Source organism: Pteropus vampyrus, unplaced genomic scaffold (genome assembly GCF_000151845.1).
Source record: "Pteropus vampyrus isolate Shadow unplaced genomic scaffold, Pvam_2.0 Scaffold17, whole genome shotgun sequence".
In the NCBI taxonomy this organism is placed as follows: Eukaryota; Metazoa; Chordata; class Mammalia; order Chiroptera; family Pteropodidae; genus Pteropus; species Pteropus vampyrus.
This window is the reverse complement of record NW_011888798.1, coordinates 9294552-9322331: the sequence shown is the minus strand read 5'-3', so window position 1 is coordinate 9322331 and position 27780 is coordinate 9294552. Positions and strand designations below refer to the sequence as shown.

The 27780-nt window shown below is 44.7% G+C and overlaps 1 protein-coding gene and 1 pseudogene across 1 annotated transcript in view; both read right to left on the bottom strand.

Annotated features, from left to right (window-relative positions):
* Positions 1-292: 292 nt before the first annotated feature.
* Positions 293-27780, bottom strand: part of LCT (lactase) — a 44243-nt gene continuing 16755 nt past the window's right edge. Inside the window, exons 4-17 of the mRNA XM_011354480.2 lie at positions 27274-27376; positions 25886-25964; positions 23640-24363; positions 20097-20742; positions 16421-17971; positions 15483-15751; positions 11867-12157; positions 9852-10050; positions 8358-8560; positions 6391-6500; positions 3955-4089; positions 2323-2546; positions 1344-1571; positions 293-703 (exon numbers count right to left, since the gene is read on the bottom strand). Coding sequence (XP_011352782.1) covers positions 483-703; positions 1344-1571; positions 2323-2546; positions 3955-4089; positions 6391-6500; positions 8358-8560; positions 9852-10050; positions 11867-12157; positions 15483-15751; positions 16421-17971; positions 20097-20742; positions 23640-24363; positions 25886-25964; positions 27274-27376 — 4983 coding nt within the window. The 3' untranslated portion in view covers positions 293-482. The remainder of the gene's footprint in view (positions 704-1343; positions 1572-2322; positions 2547-3954; positions 4090-6390; positions 6501-8357; positions 8561-9851; positions 10051-11866; positions 12158-15482; positions 15752-16420; positions 17972-20096; positions 20743-23639; positions 24364-25885; positions 25965-27273; positions 27377-27780) is intronic.
* Positions 12384-12502, bottom strand: LOC111736080 (annotated as a pseudogene).

Genomic DNA, 27780 nt, shown 5'->3' with positions numbered 1-27780 from the left:
CTTTCTTGTCTTACTCATATTTTTGATCTTCTTAAAGAAGTCTCTTTAACATTTCTTGTAATACTAGTTTGTGGTGTTAGCTTTTTCTTGTCTGGGACACTCTTTCTCCTTTGTTTCTAAATTAAAGCCTTATTGGGTAGTATGGTCTTGGTTGTAGGTCTTTTCATCACTTTGAATATTTTATGCCAGTCCCTTCTAGCCTGCAAAATTTCTGTTGAGAAAGTATCTGCACACTTCCACAAGAGCCCCTTGCAGAGTTTACTAATGCTCACATGAATTCCTGATACTGGGGCAAGATGCAGATATTTCTTTTAATCAGGGACTTGAAATCCTTCAAGATTAAAGTAGTCTCTAACAGTGCAGAAGGCCTTTAGGAAGAAGTCTGGCATAGGTAGGATGTAAGATCCTAAGTTTTGTGGGCAACAAAGGTATACAGAGAGACTAGGCTTATTTCACAGAACTGGAGAAGGTGTTAACATGGCTTAGAATGAAGAAATAGGTCTCAATTCCTGTTGGCTTGCTTGTGTTTCCCCTTGCTTGGAGTGCTTACAGTACTTGTATGACAGTAATGCCACACCACAGACTCCAGAAAGCACAAGAGAAAAGAGTGTGTACAAAGCTGCCTGGGCTTGTGTTGAACCTAGTGTTAGTCCCAGGAACTGAACTTTCTCCTCTCTCACAGGGCTGATGGTGGGTCCAGCATCTAGGAGAGGACAACAAAAAGAGGTTTACACACTAGCACAGATGTAATTATTGGATTAATGTTAACTTGTATTAAGCCCAAGCTAGATGGAGAAGTTATACAGGTACCCAGAGTGAGTGCATTGCTGAGGTGCGCATCCCTTTTACTGAGTTATGAGCCTCTGAATGAAGTTAAGTAGTACTATTTTTTAAACATCTTTATCAGCATTTAGAGTATAATCTAAACTGGATAGCTGTCTCATACATTTGTAACTTATACTTTTTCAGTCACTCAACAAATATTGGGCATCTTATGTTATGCCAGGCACTGTGTTTTCAGGCATTATCTTTGATCCTTGCATCAACCCAGAACACTTGCCTAATTTCTTGCCTAAGTTCACATACCAAGTTAGTGGTTGGGCTGAGACAAGACTCTAGACCCACTATTCCCAGACCAGGGCCTAGTTTCTAGATGTAACATTAACCTTAAGTCAGTTCCTTTTCTCTATCCTAAGAACAATGGAGAAAAATAAATATTGGTTGAATGAATGAAGGGGTGGAGAGGCAGAGAAGAGGGTGATAAACTAGAAGAAAATAGACTGAAAAAGGACCCTTGCACACTTTACCCTCTGGCTTCAGTCTCTCTCAGAGCCAAACCTCACCTTCTGACTGGAGACAGGGGTGTGGCCCTGTGGCAGGGTCAGGGAAGCCATTGCACTTGGTGATAGAGGCATACACCTTGGCTGATGCTCTGGGAATCCTTCGCAGAGATGGGTCGGTGTAGTTCACAGAATGTAGACCAAACCTCTCTGCAAAGCCTGTAGCCCATTCAAAGTTGTCCATCAAACTCCAAACTGTGTATCCTCGAAGATCCACGTTATCCCGAACAGCTGTCCAAACACAGAGAGGCCTTGCATGAGATTTCCTTGTCTCATAAGACAAGCTTTCCACCAGGCCTATTGAGGCTGTGCTTGCTCACAGCTCTTCCACAGTCACCACTTGCAGGTCAGGGTGAGCTTTTTTTTTTTTTTTAATAAAAGCTCTTTGAGAAAGCTGCCCATTTTTTGCAGACTATTTGTTAGAGGGGTCCTTTGGATTGAGCTGCAGAGCATTTTTCTAAAAAGGCTCAGCCCTGAATGGGAGTCAGGAACATGGGTAGTGTTCTTTATGAAAATAAATGGCCCTTGGAAAAGATTTTAGCTGGAATAGGATTTTCTAATTGTTTGTTTTCACAGCTGCATTGCTCACTCTCTTACTCGGTTTTACTGTTTCCTTGTCATAGTCCCACCCGAAGTCCTGCTGAGCTGAGAATATCACGCTTTTGCTTGGGGAACAAAAGACCCTACAGACAACTCCCATTCCTCTTGGCACTTGCCCAAACTGCCCTCAGGTGCTGCTGTTCAGGGACAGGAACTCGGGTCTAGCTGTGTCAGGCAACTGGGTTTGCTTGCCGAGCTTAAATCTAGGAAGTAAAAAAACTCAAGAGTGCAGCCCCCAAAAAAGGCTTAAGCACAGCAAGAGCAAGGAGCCTCATCTTTTTCATTATGGGGGTTCGTGGATGTAGTCTACTCTAACTGCAGATATTAGATGCTGTTCCAACAGTGAAAGGTACATGTGGAGGAAGGGATGGGCCTGTCATACCTTTGAGTGCCTCGTTGATGTAACTGCGGAGGTAGTAGATTCTTGCAGTGTCATTGAGGTCTGTTTCTCCCCGTAGGGACAGTCCATTCTCTGTTACATAAATTGGAGGATTGTTGTACTCTTCCTTTAACCAGTTCAGGATCCTCCTGAAGCCAAAAGGTGTTACCTTCAGCCAGGAGGAGCCAGAGTCTGGCCAAGAGCGATCTGCGATGGAGGCAACTCCCCTATCAGTTCAAACACAAGATTAGGTCCTGTAAATTCCTAGAGGCCCTTTGCAATAAAGACAAAACAATTTATACTGAGAAAAGCCTTAGGTTTTATCTAGACTTGAGAGTCATAACTAAACCTAGAATGGTCAAATTACCTCAGATTCTCTTTTCATAAGTTCTAGTTGCCCTATTCAATGCTGGTGTAACTTAAGCTCTCTCTTCTAGCTTTCCACCTCACCTGTACAGTGGAAGGGTCTTACTCATGGGCCTACCCCTCCGTGGGCTCTTTGTTAACACCACACACCATGGTAGATGCGAAAGGGCCCTAGGCTTCCCTCGCCAGTCTCCTGTGGGATGTGAGTGCTATGTCTTCAGAGAATGGGCTCTCCTGAGTCACGTTGGTCAGTGCCACAGGCACCAACCCATTTGTATGATGACGGAGCAGTAGGCTGGGACTTGCTTCAAGTGCCAAGACCCTGCCTTTCTCTCTAGTTATGGACGAGTTGCGGGCAACAGGTTGTGCCAAAGGAGCACCTGCTGGGGTAGGCATAGAAGCTCAGATATCTCGAGTCATACGTTTCAAGTTAAGACCAGTTATTTAGATACGTCTTACATCCAAATTCTTCCAAAAAAGAAAACATTGAATTTTATCAGTAACTGGATTTATCTCGCTCAGCTGAACTGAATGGGGTATTTCATAAGCTTGAGATCATTGAGTAGACAGTCCCAGGACCAGTGAGGCAGCAAGAGTTGAGTGGGTGATTGGAGACTAGCAAGGGTCTTCTGAGCTCTCCTTTGTTAAGCCTGACTTTTGGTGGTTTCAGGATGTAGTCGGGGTGTAGGTGTTGTTTTCAAAGAAAGGATCTGCACAGATTCACACTACTGAGGTAGAAAGAAACAATTATCTACTTATGTATAAATATATACTATGTAAACTATGTAAGTATATATATGAGTGGTAGTTTACCCGTCCACACATAACATACTTCTGAAATGACACACAAAAGAATTTCCTATTGCTGTTTCTGCCATGAACATCTATTTGTATAATCCAGAATAGTTTGTTTACCCTGACAAGGAGAAAAAAAAGCCGCCTTGTTATTTTAACTGAAATACATCTGATAAGTGAAACAAATTTGACGAAAACAAGAGAAGAAAAAGATTTTTCTTGAAAACATTATTTAAAAACTCCAAGCATGTCTGTCCAAATAGGAAGCATCTTGGAAATCCTCACCTGTATTACTGTCAGACTAATAGGTGTTTGATTAGGTATCTCAGGATATGGGACTCATCTTATAACCCCAGGATGCGTGGCATCAAGAGGTGGTTTTCTGAGGCCATGAAGGCCTCTAAGTAAAGAGTGAGCACAAGCAACTTACTTTTTCCAAAGATTGTTCTGGGCAGGCCCTGTTGGCCGTCTTACCTGTCTGCATCAAAGGAAGAGATCGAAGAGTCATAGTCGAGGTTGTAGGCCAGGACAGTGGTATAATGATTGAACCCAAAAAAGTCATAGGTTCCATTGATCCTCCTCTTCTCACTCTCCGTGAACTCCGGGAGCCTGTGTGGAAGGAGCCATTAAGGGCATGGGACTTCTGGAAGAGTCATGCTTTGGGAAGAAGACGTCCTGGCACAGGATCCGGGGAGTGCTGTAAACTACCTGGTGGTGACTAGGGGGCAGATGGCCAGGAGCCGCTGCTGAAAGTGCCCAAGGCTCCTCCTACCAGACCTTAAACCTCACTTCCCCCTGTTGTTTTGAGCCCCTCACTCTTCCTGTTGGCAAAATGAAACCTCCCTTCAGGGCCACACACACATGGGCACACATACTATTTTTTTTTATTTCCTTCAACAATTAACATAGGCACCTTCTGATACCATCTATGATAGATTTTGAAATAAAAAAGGTCTGTGATGCATACCTTGAGACTCGTTCTTTGTAAGGTTGGCTATCTTTTACAATTTGTATTTCCATAATCTGCCTTTTATAAATCACCCATTTTATTGTCGTTTGTTTAGGCTTGCCTCTTCAAAGTCTATCCTTATCAATAGGAGAAATATTTTTACAAATTAAATTTATTGGACTTTAGAGATTTGAATTTCTCTGCTCACATGATTTTGCTATACTCTTTTTAAATAAAATATTTAGAGAGCATTTTTCATGTACTGTAAGTGAGACTTTCCTATAAAATTTGATTAACAAACACTTGCATGCAGCACTTTCAGGTTCCCTTCTGATAGGGAGACCCTGGTGCTGCTTGTTCAAGGTTGCCTGGAGATCGTCCTGTTTAGCCATTGGACACCTTCATCTTGACCTTTCTGCTACCCTTAATGGGGCGATCAAAACCTTCCCTTTCTGAGGTTTCTGAAGCTCGCTGGGAGAACACCAAAGCCCAGTCTTCTCACACCCCTCACTCTTACTCAGGAGCCAGCAATGGCTCCTCGGGGCCCATGGCATCAAGGCTGAGCCCCTCTGCCTGGCCTCCGGGCCCTCTACGATGTGGCCTTGGCCACCCCCCACTGCTGCCAGGCCAATCCTGTGTTGTCTCTTCCCATCCCCCACCCCCGTCAGCTGCACATGCCCCACTCATTCCTCTCTCTAGGCTGATGCTCACATCCTGCCCCTTGAATGGAACGCCGTCTGCTCTCCCAAACACTATCATTGTCAAAGCCCAGCTCAGCTGACGTCCTGCCTTGTGAAGTCTCCTGGGTCCACCCAGCCTGCCCTGAGCTCATCTTGAGGTTTCTTTACATGAAGAAATTGGGAAATAGAACTCCCTGGAGTGATGTGGATTAGTCTTCCCAGCTGATGTGTTGGCAACTTGAGGAGCCAGACTGGGAAGCTTCTTACATGGACCCCCCCAAGCTGGGCCCTGACCTGACCTTGGCACAAAGTAGGAACTTAGCAAAGTTGTGTTGATAGACTGGAGTGCTCACTTACTTGTTAGAGACCAGAGTTGGCTGAGACCTTCTAGGCACAGCCTGCTCAGCAGGACTTGCCCTAACCAGGCTATGATGTGTGTTGTAAGGGTGGGGACTGGATTATTTAATCCCCATAGCTGGGCTATCTGGAAGAGTTTGAAAGACTCAAAGGCTATGCTAGGAAATCATGCTTTTTGAGCTGTGGTATATGAGCTTCCTTGGAGCTTGTGGGTATATTCCCATAAGACCAGGTCACTCTGTCCTCTTCCATACACCACTCCTCTAATCCCAGCTGGGTGCCTCAAACCAAGGGTGGGCCCTAGAATCAAACAGCCTATTTTCATATCCCAACTCCATGTAATAGCTGGGTGATCATGCTCTAATCTTTGTGCCTCGTCTTTCAATAGGAATAGAAGTACCAATAGAAGATACATAAATGCCAATTGTTGATGTTGCTATTACTTCCTTGTCTGGGAGAGGGGTAGACCAGGAAGTAGGACTGCTTTGTGCAAACCATCGCCACCTACTGGCCAAATGACGAAAAGCATATGCCTGGCCATCACCCATTGCTATTAAATTCACTCATAAGGCAACGGAATAGGAAAGAATGAGCTGGGGAATTTGTCCTTGGAGTGAGGTTGTGGATTGATAAGAAGTGAGTGCCCTTGAGATAGATTTCCTGGCTGTTCTGAAGAATAAAAACAATAGCAACTGCCTTTTGTTAAGCACACAGCAATGCCAGGTCCTGGGCTAAGAGCTTCGCATACACGATCATGCTTAATCTTCCTGGGAAGCAAGGAAGCTCAGAGATACAATAACTTGTTTCACATGCACCTCTCTGACCCCAACAGCCATGCTCTCACCACTGTGCTGTCCACCGAGGAAACTCAGACCACATTTCCTCCTGACTCTCTTGGCTGAGTGTGTGGCCACCCAGACCTACCGAGACTTGCTGAGGCCTGCAGCCAAGCTCCTGTCACGGATCCGTGTCTTCATCACCTCGTTGTAATCTCCATTCTTGAAAATAGGGTGGGCAAACCAGCCTCCCATAAACTGCAAGTGGAGTTTGGGGAACAGTCAGGCTTAGCAAGATCAGGTGGGCCCACCAGAAGACTCCCTGCTTGGGAGTCACTAACCTTGGACCACCCTGCGCCCCCGCCCGCCACATTCTCCCATTCCCCAATCTTAAACTCTCGTCTCCCCTGTAGCTGTTTGCTTGCTGCACCTTGAGTCCCCAAGGTCTGTTCACTGCATTTGATTTGCTTAGCTGTAGTCTCACTGAGGCCGGCGTGAGGAAAGATGAACCGAATCAAGCACTGGCCTAGGACTCAGTCAACACCGTCCTTAGCAGGGCCCTGAGGAAGAGGGACACAAGACTACAAGCCTCTAGCTGCAGTTCCCCCTCTTAACCATGGAGCAAGTCCTTCCCCATCATCTTGCCTAAGGATCACCCAGAACTTTCCACAGAGGGCTGAGCTGTAAGGCTGTTCCAGTGGCCTAGGCAAAGGATGATATTTTGGGGCCTTGGATTTGCAGCCCTAAAGCGCGAATGTTTCTATTTTCTTGAATGAGGTCTAGGCCACCCTTATGCTTAGAGAAGATACATGGCACCCAAATGCTGTGATGCTGGGGTCCCGAGAGGCTTCTGTCTTCACTTCCTCCTCTTACCTGCTAGCTAATGCCCAAAGTGTGAGGTGAGGACAGCCTTCCATTCTTGGTCAGAGATGAGGCTTGAAACACATACTCTGATAAAAGAGGCTTCCATGTGTTCTGAGGTAACATATTGGACCCCTCTATAGAAGCTGATTTTACTAAAAGATGTGCATGTCATAGTCCTGGGCTGCAGTTTCACAGGACACCAGCAAGTGACTCAGTCTAATGAGACTGCAGCCTAACATTTCCTGAGGTTTGGGGTTTTGATTTCAGAAAATGTATCATTCCTCTAATTTGATATGTTCTGTGAGTCTGAAATGAAGGATGCATTCGTTTTGTTCCAAAACTTTTCCCTCAGCTGGCTAGCAAACAGGAAAATTAAGCTTTTATCTGCAGTTATTAATTTGACCACCTTTTCAAGTTTTCTTGTGAAGAATTTGGCAAACCAAGGCCCTTGGTGTCCCCTCAGAAGGCCACAGTCTGCAGGCCCCTCCACAAAACCAAAGTGGGGACCAATCTGGAGAGACCCTCGCTTTCTTTCCTGACGCTCAAACATGTTCAAAGGCGCCCTCTCACCCCTTCAGAGACATTCACGGGAGCCAGGGAGAAACTGCCACGATGAGGGCCATTCTCTCTCTCCACTTGTCAGGGCCCAGACTAAAATAGGGGTGGGTCATGTTGTTGGCACCTACTTACTAGTGTCTCTATTTCCTAGGAGAAAAAAATTTATAACTAAAAGACGCATGTCCTTATGTTAAACTCATGGAATTAGAAAATTAGGGGCACTAATGAGTTTCACAGAATCTAGTTTCCAATTTAAAGAATTCTTAGGCTGAGGAAATGAGATTAGAGGATGACACCTAGAGGTGAAGTGTGACACTGCAGCCCAGCTTTATTAGCTAACAGTCAAACCAGAGATTTAAGAGATAGAATTTTTGTTAGCTTCAAGCCAGTGTTACACCCAGTGTAATTACTTGTAACTACATGTACAAGTAATTATTTAAGACTTAAAAGAACTCAACCACAAAGAACTTTCATCACAACAAACCTATGAGGTAGGTAGATGATTTCTACTTCACAGATGAGAAAACTAAGGTTCAAAAAGTTAGGCGATTTTCTCAGGTTCACAGACTCAGATAATAGCAAAAGAGAACCTAGATCCTAAATCTTTGTTTTGCAATCTAATGCTGTTTCTATTAGATCATGACAGGAGGGGAAAACAGGCAAAAGTAAAAACTGCCCAGAGGGAAAACAGACCTGAACATATCTCCTGGCTGCCTCCACATCCTCCTGGTTGGAGGGGTTTCTGGGCTCAGCCCAGTCGCTACTGATGGTGATGGAAATCATGCCACCTTGACTGGCGCGGTACACGTCATTGTACAGATGCCAGGCCTCAGCATGGGCCTTTATTAGGTTGTGGCCCACAATGTAGGGGGCAGTGCCAGGCCTGGAGGAGATTCCTGGAAACATACACATGGATGAGAATGAAAAATGAATGTGGCCAAGAGTGTCGCTCTGCCTATCAATGTCCACTATGTGGGAGGAAGAATGCAGATTTTGGTGTTATGAAGAATGGAATTTAAATCCTGGCTCCAGTAAGAATACTAGCAAGTCGCGCAACTTTGGGCAAACAATTCAGCCTTTCAGTTTCTTCCTCTGCAAAATGAGCAATTGAGAGTTCTCGTCAGAAGGAAATGAAATGGTACATGGAAACACCGAGCAGCACTAATCTGCAAAGAGAAGGCACTTGATAAATGTTGGTTTCTGTACCCCTCTCCCAAGGAGGGGCTCACATGTCTCAGGCGAAGTACCCAGAAGAGTGTGTACCCCAGGAGTTAACATCCTGGCACTCTCTGGGAACTCACTGTGAAAGTTATGTTGGAGAATATAACTGATGGAAGCAGCTGACAGAGATTCCTTGTGAGCTAAATGTTATGAGGCCACTTCTCATATGTGGAAGGATTGGTAAACCAAAGTGTCAACCAAAGACCAATGAGAGATACATCTGGTAATACTTCCAAGCACATTACTTAGTAGCTCTTTCCGGCTTTTATGGGTCATGAGGAATGTGAACACAATTTTACTCTTAAGCTCAGAACTAGAGAAAAGAAAAATTGGGTGGTTCTGAAGGGGCAGGGACAGGACACAATCCCTTAATCAAATCTTTTAGGGAAATGTATGCTTTGAATGAAAAGATTTTTGTGTCTTAGAAAAGAAATAAATTGTATATAATGTATTTGCATATCACCCCAGCAGGGCCCAGGACACGTCTCCGTAATCAAGGACACTAACATGTCTGCAGCAGAACTTATGAATATTTACACTAAGTGAGATAAAGACTATTGGTTTAAGTCAGAGTGAGCTCAGGTCAGCCAAATCAATTATCCAAAACTTTGGGATTTTGGAGTTGCAAAAAACAGACCGTGACCTGTGCGGCCTGATGAATGGTCCTTTCCCTCATCAATCAGTCCACATCCCTCAGGGAGCTTCCCATCTGATGCAGGTCAAGGGCACAGAGCAAAGAAATGAAGCCATTGGAGGCACTAACATGTGAAGTTCATGTTTAGCAAAAGTGGTGTCAGAGGGGAGACTGTGCTGCCTGTCAGATAGCCTCGAGCAAGAGGCAAGGAATCTGAGGCCATTCCTTAGGGTTTCCTGGGCCTCCTCCTCCAATGCCACCTGGATTTCATGTCTTACAGGTGATAAGAATGCCACACTAAAGAGCTGACAAACTGGGCCCGGGACTTTTACCTGGAGCTGCTGTCCCATAGCCATAGCCTTTGTAAGCAATCACAAAGGGCTCGTTCAGCGTGATCCAAAACTTCACCTTGTCCCCCAGCCTCCGGAAGAGCACATCTGCATACTCTTTAAACCGCTGTACAGTGGTCTCATTCTCCCAGCCTCCAACATCTTGGAGTGCCTGGGGCAGGTCCCAGTGGTAAATGGTCACCTGTGAAAAAGCAAGGTCAGCAGTTCCATCAACCTACTTTTCATGGGAAGCCATTGATGCTATATCTGCACCAGCATGTTTGCTGCTAAAGCTGAGAATTAGGAGGGAAAAGAAGGCTCAAAGTTTCTTTGGCAGCAGGGGGAGGCCAGCAGTGTTGAAGTGTGAGAAATTCACACATCTAGATCAGAGAAGCCTGGGTTTGAGTCCCAGCTCTGCACCTGACACTCTGGGCCCAGGCACTAAGACTTCCACATCATGGAATCGTTGTAGGCTTAATCTCATGACATCCTGACAGCTTTTCAGTGTCAGCTGTGGTTGGGGTCAAGCATCAGAACCTGCCTGATTAGACTGAGAGTTGAGACTCTGAGGGGTCCAGGAAGATGGAGCCATTTTACTTGTAAAGGGGCACCCCCAAAGATATCTAATGTGTCTGGAGCTTCTTCCTGTGGAGCTGGGAACCCTTCGCTGGGGAGGAGCCCCTCTGGCTATGCTTACATGGTGCCTTTCTCTCTCTTGGCCTTGCCCTTCAATGCCCATGACACATCCATCTCGGCTAAGCGGTGGTCTCCACTGTCCTCAGTCTGCACTAGGCCACTAACCCTAGTCTGCCCAGGACCAAGTCTTTCCCTCTGCCTGAAATGCCCTTCCCTCGCCTGCCCACCCATACAAATGCTCTGTTTGAGACCCACACCTCCCTAAAGTTTCCTGGCCACAGCACTTTTCCTTTCTGCAGTGTCTCAGCACCCTCAAGGGCTACAGAATCCTTTGGCTCTGAGATGTGTGTTCTCTGATGTTCTGAATTGTATGTGATGAATCTTATTATCCACCCAGATCATGGGATCCTGCAAGACAGCCACTCAGTCACCTCCCCATCACGCCAAGCACTTGCCACAATGAACTCCATGGCTGGCTTATTCCTGCAGTGTTATCAGTGTGAGAAGTCAATAGCACTTTTTGTCCAGACAAAGGTGAGGTGGGAAGAGGGGGGCTGCAGTGTGAGGATTATGCTCTGGCTGCCGTGCATAATCTGCAGCCACCACAGCAGAGAAAACTTATCACTTTATGGACCCGGCGCCCTCCAGGGCTTTATAAGTGGCCCAGGGGAAAAGGAAAAGTGTTCTTAGGCTCTCAAGTAAAGTTTAAAATTTGGGCAATAGCAAAGTAAGCCCACAGATGAGCTTCTGTGTTATTCATAATAACTCATGGCTTAAAAACACATACATATTTGCCCTAGCAATTCTGCTTCTAGGAGCATATCCTACAGATAAACTTCCACCCATACAAATTGCTGTATGTCTACGGTTACTCACTGTCATATCAGTTATAATGGCAAAAGAGCAGAGACCTCACAGGGAAGAGTGCCCATCAACAAGGAAGCGATTAGAGAAGTAAGGTACGAGCAATTCCACACGACAACAACAACAAAAAGAATAAACGAGGAAAATTCACAGATATGGAAATATCTGTAAGAAATATTGTTAAATAAAGGCAAGTACCAAACTGCACGTACGTGTCTTACCATTATGAAAAAAAGAGGGGAAAACGGATATACGTGCACATATACACATCTTCTGACTTCTATACACAAAAGAAGGACATGAGAACCTGGCAAACTTGGTTGCTTGTTAGGAAGAGAACTGGATGACTCGAGGTCAGAGATGGAAGGAAAATCTATACTGCAGACTCTTATGCTTTTTAAATTCTTCACCATGTGAATTTGTTGACAATTCAAAAACTAAACTTGAAAACAGTGAACATGCTCCCTGGCCCATCTGGCTCCCCCCTGTGGACAGGCCTGGCCAGGGCCCAGCCTCACCTGGGGCTTGATGTTGGCAGCCAGCAGTGCGTCAATGAGCTGCACGTAGTAGTCCAGGCCCTTTTCACTGATGTACTTGGTGGTTCCATCAGGGAGGATTCGAGACCAAGAGATGGAAAAGCGATAGTAGGACACACCCAGGTTCTGCAGGGCAACCACATCCTCGGCAGTCTTGTGATAACTGTCACAAGCCACGTCTCCAATGTCATCATTCTCAACCATCAGTGGTGTATGAGAATATGTGTCCCAAATACTGAGTCCCTTGCCATCTGCTCTCCATGCACCTTCAATCTTAAAATGACAAGACACGGTCTAATTAAGTCATGTAGTCAAGCCCTCACAGATTCTTTTCTTTCAGCAGGATAGTCCCGGGTCACAATATAAATCTGTGTCACTTTCTATAAGAGTCTTCAATGGCCACCCTCCAACTTCTGAACTCCTACAGCTTAAGGCGAGGCAATCCTTGGTTAACCACAGATTGTAAGGAACTTGTCAGTTTACAATCCCTTATTTTTTACACCCACAGCACCTGGTCTTCCTAGGTGGTCTCCCATCCAAGTGCTAACCAGGCCCGACCCTGCTTAGCTTCCGAGATCAGACAGGATCGGGCTTGTTCAGGGTGGCATGGCTGTAGACCCCTACAGCTTTCTGTATTCACTTTCTGTACATAGCGGCACTGTCACACCACATTACGCAATTATGTGCTTGCTGACTGGCTTCCTTCAAGACTGTAAGGTGTAGGCATTGTGTCCTTTATCTTAGTGTTCCAGAGGTTAACACAGCAGTGTCTGATGTATGGTAGGGGTTCACTAAAAGTTTGAACGGACAATTCCATATGCCCAGCCCCAATCATGGCCAAACAAATCCCAGTGATGCCGAGTGTGGAGGCAGAATTTCTAATATGTCACTGTTTCTGTGTTTCCTTTTCATCCTCCCACCTATCTTAAGGGCAAACAGACCGTAAGCCACTGGGAAGCCAACTATCTACAGGTTTAGGTAGTCTGACAGGTACAATCTCTGTAAGTCACTTTAACACAATTCAGCACATATGGTGTGATATGTGACTGGATGCTAAGGTAGTGCTGGAATTCTAACGAAGAATGCATGTCAAGCTTGGCCTGCACAGTTCCTGTGAAAGTGGCAGGGCCCAGGGCCAGCAGGAACACACCCCATGTGGGCTATCTGGGTGGAGAGATGCTCTCAGTGGTTGGGAGATTAGTTAATGCAGGGGGATTAAGCAAATAAGTGATTATGTTGAGGATACTAGGAGCTAGGTTTCTTACCAGTGGAGAAAGTACAAATACGGAAAATGGGAAAGCTAGCAACAACCTTGCAGAGTTGAATCGGAGTTGGAGGTATCAGTGTGAACTGATTTTTAACATACATAAGAGCTGTGGGTGGATGTAGAAGCATATATAAGTGTATGTACATATGTATGTGTGTGTACACACATGTACTTCCTACGTTGGTCCACTTAGAGGGCCTAGAAGTAATGACACCCCAGTAACAGTGAGCATGCCTTGCACCTAGATCTTGATTTCTCAACGCCCTTATCCAAAAAAAGGAACAAGGGCTTATTAGAGAAATGGCTGATTATAGGGCTGGATAGAAAAGGTACAAGATGAGCCAGGAACACCTTGTTGTATAAGAAAGAATTAGGGGAGTGCTCGAAGAATAACGGGCTGTGTCAAAGGGACATAGGATCCAGCTAAAAGGAGCTCCACCTGGCAAAATGTGGGACAATTTGAGCATCTAAATACATAAAGATAGCAAAAGTATAACACACTGAATAAAAGAGGATTCCATAAGACCATACTGATGATATATATCAATGTGTATTTATATTTAAATAAAAAATAAATAAATAAGTAGGAGAAAAGACAAAGCTCAATCTTTCTGTTGAATGTCACACAATAAACGTAAAGGAATGATGAAATTAGAAAATCACCATTTGTCAACTATCATAGTAACAACTAATTTAGGCAAAAATTATCAACAGTTGCTAAAACTAGTGGGTGAAATTTGATGAGGAATAGGATATTTATATAATCTCCAAGTAACCCCCCACAAAATATTTAATTACTTATAAATATAAAATACTTATTAATTTCATGGTAGAGAAACGTGGTTGACATCTTGTTCAGGTGATAATTTTTTTTATATATATATACACACACACATATGTATATCTGTATATATATATTATGTATGTGTGTATGTATGTACATATATACACACAGAGAGAAAATAAGACAAAAGGTAAAACGTTAACAATTGAGAAATATGAGGAAAGGGTATATGGAAGTCCTCTGTATTATTTTTGCAAATTTTCTCTATGTTTAAAAGGTTTCCAAATGAGAAGTTTTAAAAAGAACAGTCAGATGGCATCTGATCAGGAAGCCCACACTATAGACACTTCTCATCCATTCTCAATTCATAACCCATACTTTGCTAATTAGAATATTCGGTGTCACAAATGGCGAGAATTGTGCCTGCTGACTGCCATAATGAATAGAAATGAGCACTCACTGATGCCAATTTAATCATTCAAGACGTGGGTTGGCTAAAATGTTTTCAAGACTCCCTGCCCTTGCACGGAAAGGGTTAAAGAATGCAGCGAGACCTGCGGCCTGTGCCCTAGAGTAAATTCCTACACCTTTCTGTGTCCAGCTGTGATTCTCCACCCAGTGGCTATTTGTGCCTTGAGGAGACATTTATCAACGTCTGGAGATATTTTTGGTTGTTACAACTGGGAGAGAAGTCTACTGGCATCTAGTAGGTAGAGGCCAGGGATGCTGCTAAATATCTAACCATGCAGAGGACACCACCCACAACAAAGAATTATCCATCCAAAATGTCAATCAGGCCAGGCTGGATGTGGTAGAATTTAAAGAGGATTCATTATAACCTGGTAGTAGTTAACACTCAACTACCTCAAAAATATTTTCGGCAGCTATGACTCTCTAGAAAAAAACCCAAGGGCTGAGCACACCCGGAGTCAGGTCAGCTCACATCACTGACACGGCCCAGGTTCCACACTGAGCATGCAGAGCCCCCACTCCTGGAACAAAGAAAATAAATGGAGGCAGAAGATGTAAAGCAGGGACTCACCACTAAATGCCAGGGCAAGTCATTCTGCTTTTTATTTTTCTGTGAAAAACCCTCATATTTTCCTGTATGAGTAAGCTTCATTTGGCATGAATAAGGACACAGTATGATGTTGTTAGCACATCAGAAAAAAACCCAGGTGCATGTCATAACCATTTTGAGCAACTTGCCTACTTGGAGGAGACTAGGCGAGAAATAAAGGTACCCGGCAGAGAATCTTCATATTTGCATGTCTGTGCCTGAGTGTTTCCATCCAGGCTCCACCTGCTCCATCTTCCTGCTAACACCCATCTCAGCACAGCCCTCTTAATTGTGCTGGTTTGCCTGTATTTGGGGATGTGATGGAGCTGGGAAGAGGATCTCCCAGATTCCTCCCATGGTATCCCTCACTTCCCTCCCACAGTCTATGGAAATGCCCTGCTTATACCCGCCCTCCTCAGCACCAAGCCTAGAACCCGGCACAAGTAGGTGTGCAACAGACAATGCTGAACTGCCTTGAACTCCTCACCTGATAGGCAGCGGAAGCTGCACTCCAGATGAAGCCCTCGGGAAACCGACCATAGAGAAACTCGTCTTCCCTGGGCAGCGGCATGCCGTTGTTAGTGATGACCTCTGTGTAGTACCTGGCAGAGGCTCTTGCTGTACGAGGCCTGTTCACATTATTGAAGTCCACGTGGTACAGTCCAAACTTGACTGTGTAACCATGAAGCCACTCAAAGTTGTCCATCAGAGACCTCACGGCGTACCCTCGAAGGTCTACCCCGTCGAGCCTGTAGGCTGGGAACATTCCAAAGGAAGCAGAGGAAAGCTTTACCCCCGGAGGTTGGGGGCCCCAAGAAGCCCAGCCCAGCACTGGATCTTCAACTCAAGACAGAGGTCCTACACCATTCAATCTGTACGCACAAGTAACGTATGCTCTGACAGACAGACTGGCTCGTGTGTCTTTGTTTTTGCCAGTACTGATGCCCCCATAGCAAGTATTAATGACTCATCTTTATAAAATCAAATTATTTGGGGGAGTAAAAGGATGTGTCTTCAATTCAAGAGACTCAGCCCACTTTAGAATTTAAACACAGAAATGTGAAGTAGAGAAGTGTCTTGCTCTGGAGTGTATGGAATCCACTGGCAATGTCAGCCGAAAGTTATGGTTTTGTTCTCTGTGGTTTCCCTAGCACTTAGAAAAGAACTTGTCACACAGTAGTTGCTGAAGAATAAATGAAGGATCCTATGGAGATACTCTTGTGGGGTCTGTGTGTATACATTTGGGGGATGACTTTAGCTTTTTTCAGATTCCCAAAGGGATCTGTAACCCCAGAAAGGGAATGGATTATGGAGTTAGACATAAGAGAGATTGATGGTTTGTAATCCATGCTGCCAGACCATTTCAGGCACATGACATATGGATGTTGGAAGATTCTGTAAGGGGGAGCGTGAACCCTTACCTACCTTTCAAAGCTTCATTGATGTAGGTTTTGTGGTAAAATATCCTATCGGTGTCTTCCACCGTCGGATCTGTCAGTCCCGCTCCATTCTCAGTGATGTAAATGGGGATGTCACCATACTCTTCTTTGATCCAGTTGAGCAGTCTTCGCATTCCCCAGGGCGCAGCCCCATTAATTTCTGTGGAAGGCCATGAAGGGTCCTCCTCCTCGGTCATCTCCTGGTCATCTTTGTAGGAGGGTGGGTTTAATCTGGGTGTTATATGCCACACAATTTTGGAGGAGTAGGTGTTGAGGCAAAACATGTCGGCCGTAGCCCTGATGTACTTCTTCTCCTCCTCAGTGAAACTTGGCAGGCGAGAGGTGGCTAAGTGTTGTAGTTCACTCCTGTTCCCCACTTTCCACTTCATGGCATCAGGATAGTCTCCGTTTCGGAAAATGGGGTGGGCGAACCAGCCCAGTGAGAACTGCAGCATTCGGTCAGCTGCCTCCACTTCTCTTGGGACCTTCGGTGACTTGGGCTCTGCCCAGGGTGCACTGAGGCTCAAAGAGATGACTCCCTTCTGATCTTGCCTGTATCTCTCATCGTAGGTGTGATAGACTCTGGCATGAGCTTTGATGACTGCATGGCCAATCCTGTAAGGCGCCCAGCCTGACTCATTCACATTTGGGGGAAAATCTCCTGAGCCGTAACTCAACCATGCCAGGTATGTGGGCTTGTTAAAGGTCATCCAGAACTTGACTCTGTCACCAAACGTCTGGAAACAAAAGTCTGCATAGCTGTTAAACAACTCAATCAAGGAAGAATTCTCCCAGCCTCCAATATCTTGGAGGGCCTGGGGCAGGTCCCAGTGGAACAGTGTCACCATGGGAGAGATGTTGCTTGCCACCAAGCCATCGATCAGCCTGTTGTAATAATCAACACCATGTCTGTTGATAGAACTGTTTCTACCAGTTGGGAAAATCCGAGACCAGGACAGAGAGAAGTGATAAGCCTTCACCTTCAAAGCTCGCAGCATATTCAGATCAGCATCCAATTGATTATAGCTGTCACAGGCTATGTCTCCAGTGGCATTGTCTTCCACATTGTTTCCTGGTGTGTGGGTAAAGTTATCCCAGATGCTGGGGCCTTTGCCATCGGCATCCCAAGCTCCTTCGACCTGATAGGCTGATGAAGAAACACCCCACAGAAAGTCATCCCGGAATGTGCCGTGGTAGAACAAATCTCTTTCAAACTTGGGTTGGTTGGAGAACTTTTCCCAAATTACTTTAGCCTGAGAGGGCACCTCCGAAGGAAAAGCGAAGGCTCCTATTTTAGGGGAGAAGTTTGCTGTTCTGAGTGGTGGCAGTTTTTTTACTGCCTTGGTGAGGAAACCATTCTTTTCAATGATTCTGGTGAAAAAATAGGCAGATTTCCTGGGAGTCCTTGGCTTGCTGCTATCGTTGAAGTTGACGTGATGCAGCCCAAACCTCTGGCTGTAACCAGAGGGTCCTTCAAAGCCATCGATAAGGGAACGAGCAATGTAAGATCGAACATCCACTGAGTCCTCCTTGACAGCTTTAGAGAAAAACAAAAACATTATTTGAAGTCTCTGTTATTGATGTTGATATTGTCTTTTCAAAGTTTCTTTTTGACATGAAAGTTTTGGGGATGACGAGTTACTCCAAAAATGTTAACCCTTTTTCTTCCTCAGAAGGAATGAAAAGAAAACCCACAAGATCTCCACAAAACATCAGGCCACATCTGTCACAATAAATCTCAATCCAAAGGAACATCCCTGTCTTGAATAATGGAGAGAACATGCCCAATCTGCAAGTATCAGGACTTCTTGGTTTTATATAGAACACACTAATTGTTTAATCTTAAAAAATGTCCGTTTGTTTTTCCTTGTTTGTGTTTAGCAATATTGACATAAAATGATCATGCATTCCATGTTTAAAAAAAAAGAAAAGAAAGAAAGCCTACATAAATGTATTCCCTGATATAGTGAGTTCAATGGTGGTCGCCAAAAAGGTAGGCTCAAGCCTTCACGCCTGGTGCCAGCAAAGGTAACCTTACTTGGGAAAAGGGTCTTTGCAGATGTAATTAAGGATGTCAAGATGAGATCATCCTGAATTAACCAGATAGGCCCTAACTCCAATGACAAGCGTCTTTATAAGAGATATAGAGAAGAAGGCCATGTGAAGATGGAGGCAGAGATTGGAGTGATGCAGCTACAAACCAAGGAATGCCTGGAGCCACCAGAAGCTGGAAGAGGCAAGGAAGGATTCTCCCTTGGAGCCTTTGGAGGGAGAGCACACCTACTGACATCTTGATTTCAGACATCTGGGCTCCGGAACTGTGAGAAAATAAAGACAGTCTAGCAAGTCAACCAAGAACCAGAGCCGAAGTAAGGCAATGGCTGTGGGCTCCAACTGGGAGCCAGTGAAATATTAAACCTTGTTTTTATCAGATCATACAGGCTCTCAAGCAACATTCATTGTATAAGAAGTAGGATAAGTTACTCATTTATTCAATTAATAACCCAGCAAGCACCTGCTTTGTCTCTGGGCTGTGCCAGGCTCCAGGAACACAAAGGTGAGTAGCAGTGAGTCAATAGAGTGAAGAGCTGGGCCAGAGATAGAAAAGCCTATGGTTCCACTCTCTGGAGGTTTGGGCACAGTATTTAATACCTCAGAGCATCAGTTTTTACAGTTGTCCCACAAGGATAATATCTGCCCCTATTTATTGCATAAGGTTGTTTCTAGGATCACTTGAGATAACGTCTTAAATTGATTTCAAGATTATGAAGATTTTAGAATTGGAACATTACTTAATGCTGAGAAGAGTACAAGTGAAGAATAAGAGTGGGTGTTTGACTTCCCCTCAGTGGGATGTATGTCTCTTTTTCACTGTGGTGCCCAGGACTGGTATCAGTTATCGACTCTTTCTCTTTGAATTTAGACGAGGCCTTGAAATCTTTTCATCATAGTCCTCTATGATGACAACTAGCCGCTATCAACCAATTCGTACTGACATATGAGATGAAGCCTGTTTGCCATTCGTTTTTATTTGGAATAAAAAACACATGAAACAGTATGTTAGGTAAGAATGAGACTGTAGATATGGATTAATTAGATCAAAGTGAATGATATGGAATGTATATTTTATAGCCAATTAAAGGAGATGAAGATCAATGTGCCTGGAGCAATGAAGAAAGATTTAATGGGTTGGAGTCCCATCTTGTGTGTCCTCATGCCACCCTGTAATGCCTTTATCACCCTATATTGCAACTTTCTGTCTGTGGTCCTCTGAGGACTGTGAGTCTCCTATGGGAAAAGACAATGTTTGTTCAATATTGTACCCCTACTGTCTTACACAATGTCTGGCGTATAACAGGTAGTCAATAAATATTTGTTAAATAAGTGCTTTAAAAGATGATGAGGCTTGATGAATAGACAGGATTCGGATGGGCAGAATGTAGAAGGGAGGCATTCTAGGGAGTAAGAATATGGGAGCAAAGACTTGAGGCCTTTGAGGGAGACGGTTAGGAGGCTGTTGTGAGGGACTCACACTGCTAGCACCAACACTACTTTTTGGCTTTATTTCCTTGGGAGACTGACTTTGTCCCCTAAAACAAAACTCTGAAGACTTGAAGAGGTACTACCCACCTTCCAATCACCAACATATCCACCATTCTTACCTTTGAGCACTTCATTGATATATTGAGTGAAGTAGTCTACTCTCAAGGAATCATCAAAGAGATTTTCATTTTCCCCAATGGGCATGCCATTCCCAGCCAGGTAGATTGGAACTTTTCCTTTTGTGTATTCCAAGGATACAAACCGCAACAGCCTCCTCAAGCCCCAGGGTACCACGCGAATCCAGGGTGAGGAAGTCTGGGGCCACGCAGGGTCCACATGCTGTGAGAAGCCTCCGATGGTATCATAGCTGGGGATGCAGGTGTCCTGTTGAGCGTTGCTGATGAGGCGGGACGTGTAATGGGACAGACCCAGAAAATCAGCGGAGCCTTTCAGAAGCTGCTTTTCTGCCTCAGTGAACTCAGGGAGCTGGGCCACAGGACTGGGGCACTGTCTGTTCATCCGTTGGATCTGGGCCCTCAAGGTAGCCGGGTAGTCTCCATCCACAAAAATGGGATGTGCAAACCAGCCCAGCATGAAGTGCAAGAAGCGTTCGGTGGCTCTCAGATCCTCGGGCCTCTCTGGGGATAAGGGCTCAGCCCAGTCTGAGTTTAGCACAATGCCCACATGCCCCTGCTGCTGTGGGCGATGGCGGCTGTTGTAGTAGTGCCAAGCTCTGGCGTGAGCCTTGAGGACCAGGTGAGCCACCTTGTGAAGAAAAAAGAAGGAAATACAGTGCTTAATAACAACAGCAGCAATGTCAGCGACAGCACCAACAAACCAGCAGCGAGTCAGTGACAACATCAACAAGATCACACCAATGTCGATAATACTAGCGAGTTAATAACAATAGTGGCACTGAAAATGTCAACATCAATAACATTAACACTAATGCCAACAATGTCATTAGATCAAGTTCACACTAATGTCAACAAGTCAACAATATGGACAGTGCTGACATCGACATCAATACCAGTGCCCACAATACCAACAATGGATAACAATGTTGACCAGTCAACACCACCATCAACATGTCAATAGTAGCAGCTATCGACAACCATATTAACAATAAAAACTGTTAGTGAGTTCTCCCATGTAATTCTCACAACAACCTTAAGTGGCAAGTACAATTATTATTACCACCACACAGACGTGGAAAATAAGATTCCGGAGAGAGCAGAATGAAGGCAATCTGACTCCAGGCCTGTATTGCCTGTATTGTCACCCACAGTGCTATTCTGTCTCTGTTCTCAGTAACTGCTTATTGCCTAATTAGTCAACAACTAATTGGGGTGGGGGGGGTCTTTTTAGTTAACACACAAAGGAGGGGACAATTCTTTCTAGCTTACCAGCTGCCCTTTCTACTTAACAAAATCGAGGCAGAAACACCATGACCAGGAATCTCTTTGTAGACTTAACTGATGGTCTTACAAAAATTAACAGCTTATCTTGGTGGAGCACCATGAAAAAAACAGGCAAAAGCAAGGTGTCTGGAGTACAACAGGCCTAGATTTGAATCTTGACTGTGTCTCTAACTTGCTCAGGAAACTCAACAGTCTTCTCTCTCAATTTCTGCTTCCTGGTCTGCAAGAAGCAGGTAATTATGGATCCATATAGGAGGATTAAATAAGATGGTGCCTATAAAACACAAAGCAGAAACTAGGCATGCAGAAGCGAGGTTGTTACTGCTCAGCTCCCTTTCCCTTTTATTATCTGAGGGTGATGACATTTACTTTTAAAGAATTTCATATCAAAATATACCTGAGGAAGTAAAACACCTCACTGCTTCTCATGTGCCAAGTGTTCATCCTTAACTAGGTCCTAAATTCCGACAGTGAGCTGTGATCCTTTCCAAAATACAGGAATGCGTCCCTTCTAAACTAGTGAGTGTCGGGCAGGATGCTCAGTGGGTATCAGACAACCATCAGAAACAATCATTATGATGGCACAACAACACGGGAAAGTGTTAATGACATGCCAAGTGGAAAGTGAGCACCAGTGCGATGATGATGTGTCGATGCAGGTTCATCGATCATAACAAGTGAGCCACATTGGTGGGGGATGTTGACAATAGGAGAGGATCGAGAGTAGAGGATATAGGAGAATTCTTTGTTTCTTCCATTCAGTTTTGCAGTGAACCCGAAACTACTCTAAAAAATAAAGTCTATTTTTTAAAGAAGGCATTAAACTAAGTGCTCAGTGTGATTATACTAGGAATGTAAGGAAGCCAAGACTGGAAGGAAATATTGGTAAGACTTATGAGAGAAATCTTTTCTTTGAAATTTGTCCTTAATGGTATTATAATGTTTTAACTAATAAGTAAAAACACAAATTGAAGGAGAAGAGTGAGGTGGACTTTCTCATTGAAGTCTCTGTAGAAAATCTCAGCAGCCACAGCTGTAGGGATAAGAATCCTGAGGAGAGAAAGTCTGGATGACTTTTACAATGAGGAGACAAACAGAGAGGTTCGAACCTTCCATTTTCAGGAGCATCGTCTGCTCTCCCTCGGTACAGTCACTTGCTGAGAGCAGAATGGAAACCTTGACTTAAGTGCTATAATTTTTGTCATTTCATTGAATCATTTATTCATTGTATTCCAGCTCACTATAATTGGGGACATTTTAAATTGTTCTCCAATTTTCTTATGTGTGATAGTATCATCTCCCCTCAAAGGTTTTAACATCTTGAGGGCTCAGGCCATGCATCTGCCTTAACACCTAGCATGGGGCACAGTAAATACTCATTTTGGAACAGGCCCCTAAGAGTTGCCAGGGAAAGCTGGTGGGTTTTCTGGGAGATTTTGAAGACAAAAGAAAATGATGGAAAGAGGCCATATTAAGACATTTAAAATTTTGTCTCCAGTATATACATTCCCTCCTTGTTGAAATGATACCCCGATGCCCTCTGGAAAGCCAACCCCTGTGTCCCTCCCCACCTCCCCGCCTCTCATCCAGTGTGCTGAGGGGTAGAGCTGGGACCTGGACCCAAACCAGTCAGTGCCCCACAGTCCCTTAGCCTAGACCCAATGACTGGTTCGGGGATGGACATTTGACCCATGCAGAGACCATGAGACACAAGGAGACTTTTTCTGGGAATGCCAGAACGGAGGCAAGCTTTCTTTCCTCCTGGTCTTGAAATATGAGAGCTGCGTTCCTGCCATCTGCCTACTAGGTAGCTCAAGAATAAAGCCAATAAAGAACTCATAAATTCCCCTACTTGCTTAATTAAGTGTGGGTTGGGTTTTCTGTCACTTGCAACTAAAAGGACTGGATGACACAGAAAACTTGCCTTGGAGTCGAGTAGACTTGAACTCAAATTCTGGCTTCAAACTAGTCAACCCACTAGTGACATCGTCATGACTAAATTGTTTCTCCTCCCCAATTCTCTCATTCATTTGTGCTTTTCTGAGAACGTAATAACTATTTTGAAAGTGTCAGCACAGTGTTTGGACAAAACGAAGTGATTAACAGTTTATGGTTCCTCCCCTCCCTCTGATTTCCTTTAAAGGACAAAAAGTAAACAGTTGCCGATGGGAAGATAAACTGACTCTTCCACCAAATGTCCTTTCTCCTCCAATGAGTAAGTGCTGCAAAGATGAGAAGTACCTTAAAAGAGGCCACTCCTGGGTCAGAGATGCCCGGTGCGTGTTGGCCGGTGCCATAGCCTGCATAGCTCATCACCCATGGCTCGTGGAATGTCACCCACAGCTTCACACGGTCCCCAAAGGTGGAGAAGCAGAAGGCTGCATAGTCCAGGAAGTCTTCCACCACGCTCTCATTCTGCCACCCACCGAGATCCTGCAGGGCCTGAGGCAGGTCCCAGTGGAACAGTGTGGCCATGGGCTTGATGTGTGAGTCTAGCAGGCTGTCGATGAGTTTGTTGTAGTAGGCGACACCCTGGAGGCTGGGGCTGTGCGCATGCCCAGTGGGGAAGATACGGGACCAAGAGATAGAGAACTTGTAGACCTGAGCCTGGAGGCCACGAAGAAGGGCAACGTCAGAGTCCACCTTGTGGTAACTGTCACTGGCCACCTCTGGCGTTGCTTGGCCCTTGGCAGCCTTCTGGGACCCCAGTCGGTCCCAGACACTTGCCCCTCTTCCATCCTCGGCCCAGCCTCCTTCCACATTAAAGGCTCCTGTGGAGACGCCCCAGAGGAAGCCTTCAGGAAAAACATCCTGCAGGAAAGCATCTCTTTCTGCTCTGGACTGGTTAGCAAATGTTTCCCAGACTCTCTGATAGGCTGAGCTGGGCGAAGAGCCTACTGCAGTCTCGAGGTCCCACTTCCGGGCAGCCTGAAGGGTCAAGCTGTCAGTCAGAGAACAAGATGGGCTATGGGGTTGAAGTGACACAAAAGGACATAATAAGTAATGACTCTGTGAGTTACAAATGCCCCCAGAATGATGAACAGTGACATTAAAATGTATTTAATCAGTAAACATTCCAGAAAGACTGAGTGGAAAGCCATATCCAGAAAATCATGGGCAGAAGGTGACTGGTAGATGGGAAAATTATTATAGCCACCGCTTAAGTGAGTTATTATTGCTCGTACGTGAGTAAAAATACTGTACCAATGTTATTGTTCTCTGTATTAGATCACCCTTGAATACTATGCTCAGTTTTGATGCCATACTCTTCCTTCTTATAATTTATAAAACATAGCTAATAATAATGTTGATTTCAATTTATTGAGCATCGATTCTGTGCTGGCCGCCGTGATAAGAATGTATGTATATTATCTAATTTTTACAACAAATTTATGAGATAGGTACTATAATTATTTATCTTTATTCCACAGAGGAGGAAACAGATTTAAAGAAATGAGTAACTTCTGGGCACCAGGGGACTAACAGCTATCTACCAGCTGGTAGAGAAGTACTTCAATAATTGAACTACTGGTACAGCTCTGCTGATGTTACCAGTTGAACATCAAACCCAGCTACCACCTCCTTTCTTCTTCACGCTGCCTAGATTATGGACATAATGTCAGGAGCTCAAGTATCCATCATAGACTATGAGGTAGAAGCCTTGTTAAGGATGACAAAGCAACAAGACAGGAGCCTGGATTCCTGATTATTATACCCACTCTAGACTGTCCATCTCCAGACTTTATTAATGTAAATGAACTCATATCTTTTTTTTTTTGTTTTAATGAGAACTTCTCCTTGACCACATAACTTGTAAATGGTAAAAAGAGCACATGGTCTGTGTCTTTCACCACCTATCACTATGTATAGATGTATAGACATTTATGTCCATATATATTTTGTGTATGTTTTATTTCAGAAATAAGTATTTTTCTTTTTTGGAAAACATTTATTTTTTAACATTTCAAATTGAACCTCTAAATTAATTTCCCGGTGTATGAGTCCGGTCCCACAGGCTGGAAAGCACTGCACCATAGAGTGCAGCAGTTATACCTGCAGAGGGCAGCCCTGAGGAAGGCTGGGTACAGATGCAGAGAACTCATCTCACTCAGATCACATAGCTTCAGTGGGATGGTCAGATCTGTCTTCAACCCAGTCTGCTCTGCCACAGACTCACAAGATCTTACACTAGAAGGCAAAGGTTCATATCCCAGCTCTGCTAGTTGTGTGCACTTGTGTGAACTGCAAGGTGGCTGAATGACAGGTGAGAATGTCAGAACTACGTAGGGCCCAGAGTAAGACTCGTGAGAGGGGTTCTCCCTGCTCTCCCCTCCGAGCCTTCATCTCTCTTCTCTAGAATGTCCACAATTAACGCACTGGCCCGAGAGGCAGATGACAACAGTCCCTTGAGATTGCACACATGGAAGAACAGCAAAGTATTTTGCAAATATCAGTTATTGATGGTTTGACAGGAAATCTAACATTACCTTTTCTTGGAATTTGATGAACAGCTCAGGAATATATTAATATCAAACCCAATGATGAGCACTTGGTCTTTATTTATGGCTGTAAGAGAAGAAGTTTAATTAACTCTACCTGAAGCCCAACCAACAATATGCATGGCTGTAATCAATCGTTTTCCTCACTTATGTGACACATCCAAATTCTAAGCAATGGTTCCAAGCTTCTCTGGAAAATTCCATGGGCTAAGGATTTAAGGTCAGAAGTGATGTCTACCTGTTTATGACTTCAAACAGTGGTTCTAACTTCTACGTGCATCAGTGTCGCCTGCAGAGCTCGTTAAACACAGCTCGCTGGGCCTACTCCAAAGTTTCTAATCAGCTTCTGACCTGGGTTTCTGACCCAAGATGAGCTCGAGAATGGAAATGTCTAACAAGCTCCCAGGCGACACTGACACTGCTGGCCTAGAGACCACACACAGAGAACAACTGATTAAGAAGAGCTCAAACACTAGATAGGAGTGGATTTTTTAAAAAATTGTGTTACAGATTAAATACGAAATCAACCATCCTCACACCATTTAGAAAGGGATGGAATTTAAGAACGGAAATTGTTATGCCATGAAAGTCGAGTTAGGGTGAGGGTCATTAAGTGGTGTCTACTGTCAAGTTTCATGAGGTCTGCGAAGCCAGCTCAGCACTGGTGACAGGTGGTGGCAAGGACACTACTGACTTCTCCCATACTCTGACCTTTCAGGGTGACTGGACTGAATATCAGGGCACCAGGACATGCCCCTGGGCCTCTTCCTGCAGCGTCTAGTTTTCCCGAGCCCCTGATGCCTTAACACACCCCACCCGTCCCTTGACCTGACTGGACCAGGAGCACCAATCAGGTTCACTCTCAAGAATCTGAACTAAGAAATATTGAGGAAACAGTCCATGAGCTGTGCGTCCCAGACCTGAAAGTTTTGCTCAGATACCCACCAGGGCCGAGTGTACCTTGAGGTAATGGGGAAATGAACAAGGGTAAGCCAAGGGGGTCACCGTGGTGATGGTGGGGCGGGGGAGAGGCAGCCCTGCCAAGGAGGGCAGAGATGAGAAATGTTGGAGGGAAGGGTAATGGAAAGGGACACACAGGCACAGAGCAGTTCCCATATTTACACCTGACATCTGAGGCCTTAAGATCTTTATTTCTGTAAGATCAAGGCACCCTTGGCATCCTGGTACAGAACCTCTCATCTTTCTTGGGCCAATGGGAACTCAGGGACCAACAATAGGAAGGCGAAGGACACTGAACCCATCTGGAATGGACTCTCAGACCACCTCCCACTGAAACCCCAGACTTTTGAGACTGCTACTCCCCAAACCGGTATACCAAATGTCACTCAAAACCTCTCCGGTGATGGTCCACTCACCTTCGAAAAGGCTGAAGAGCACCCTAGATGGGTTCTCCTTGGTGGAGGGGCAGTCCTGGAGTTTTAAATTGAAGATGAAAACTTTCACTTTTGGCTCAATAGTCTGAAAAAGATAAAGTCCAGCAAGTGAACCAAAACTGCCTAGAATAAGTTTTTTGATAACACGGACATATATTTTCAAGATGAGAAGCTACAAACACTCAACCTGTTTTGGGATATTACCTCTAGCCATCTCAGTCAATAACAGGAGCTGACTCTAGATTCTGCGGGACAAAGATCAATTCTTTTCAGTAACATAGGCCACCCTCTCTGCTGATCCTCACTAAAGGGACAGGTTCATCTGCACCTTCATCTCAGGCATACGAGGCACCTGCTAGAACCAGGCATAGTGTTAGGACCAGGAAGAAGGCAGTCCGCTCATGTCAGGGGTCTGTCTTACTACATGAGACATAATCAGGTGCCACCATCACAATATTTATGATTGTCTGGGATTTGCTTCAAAACAAT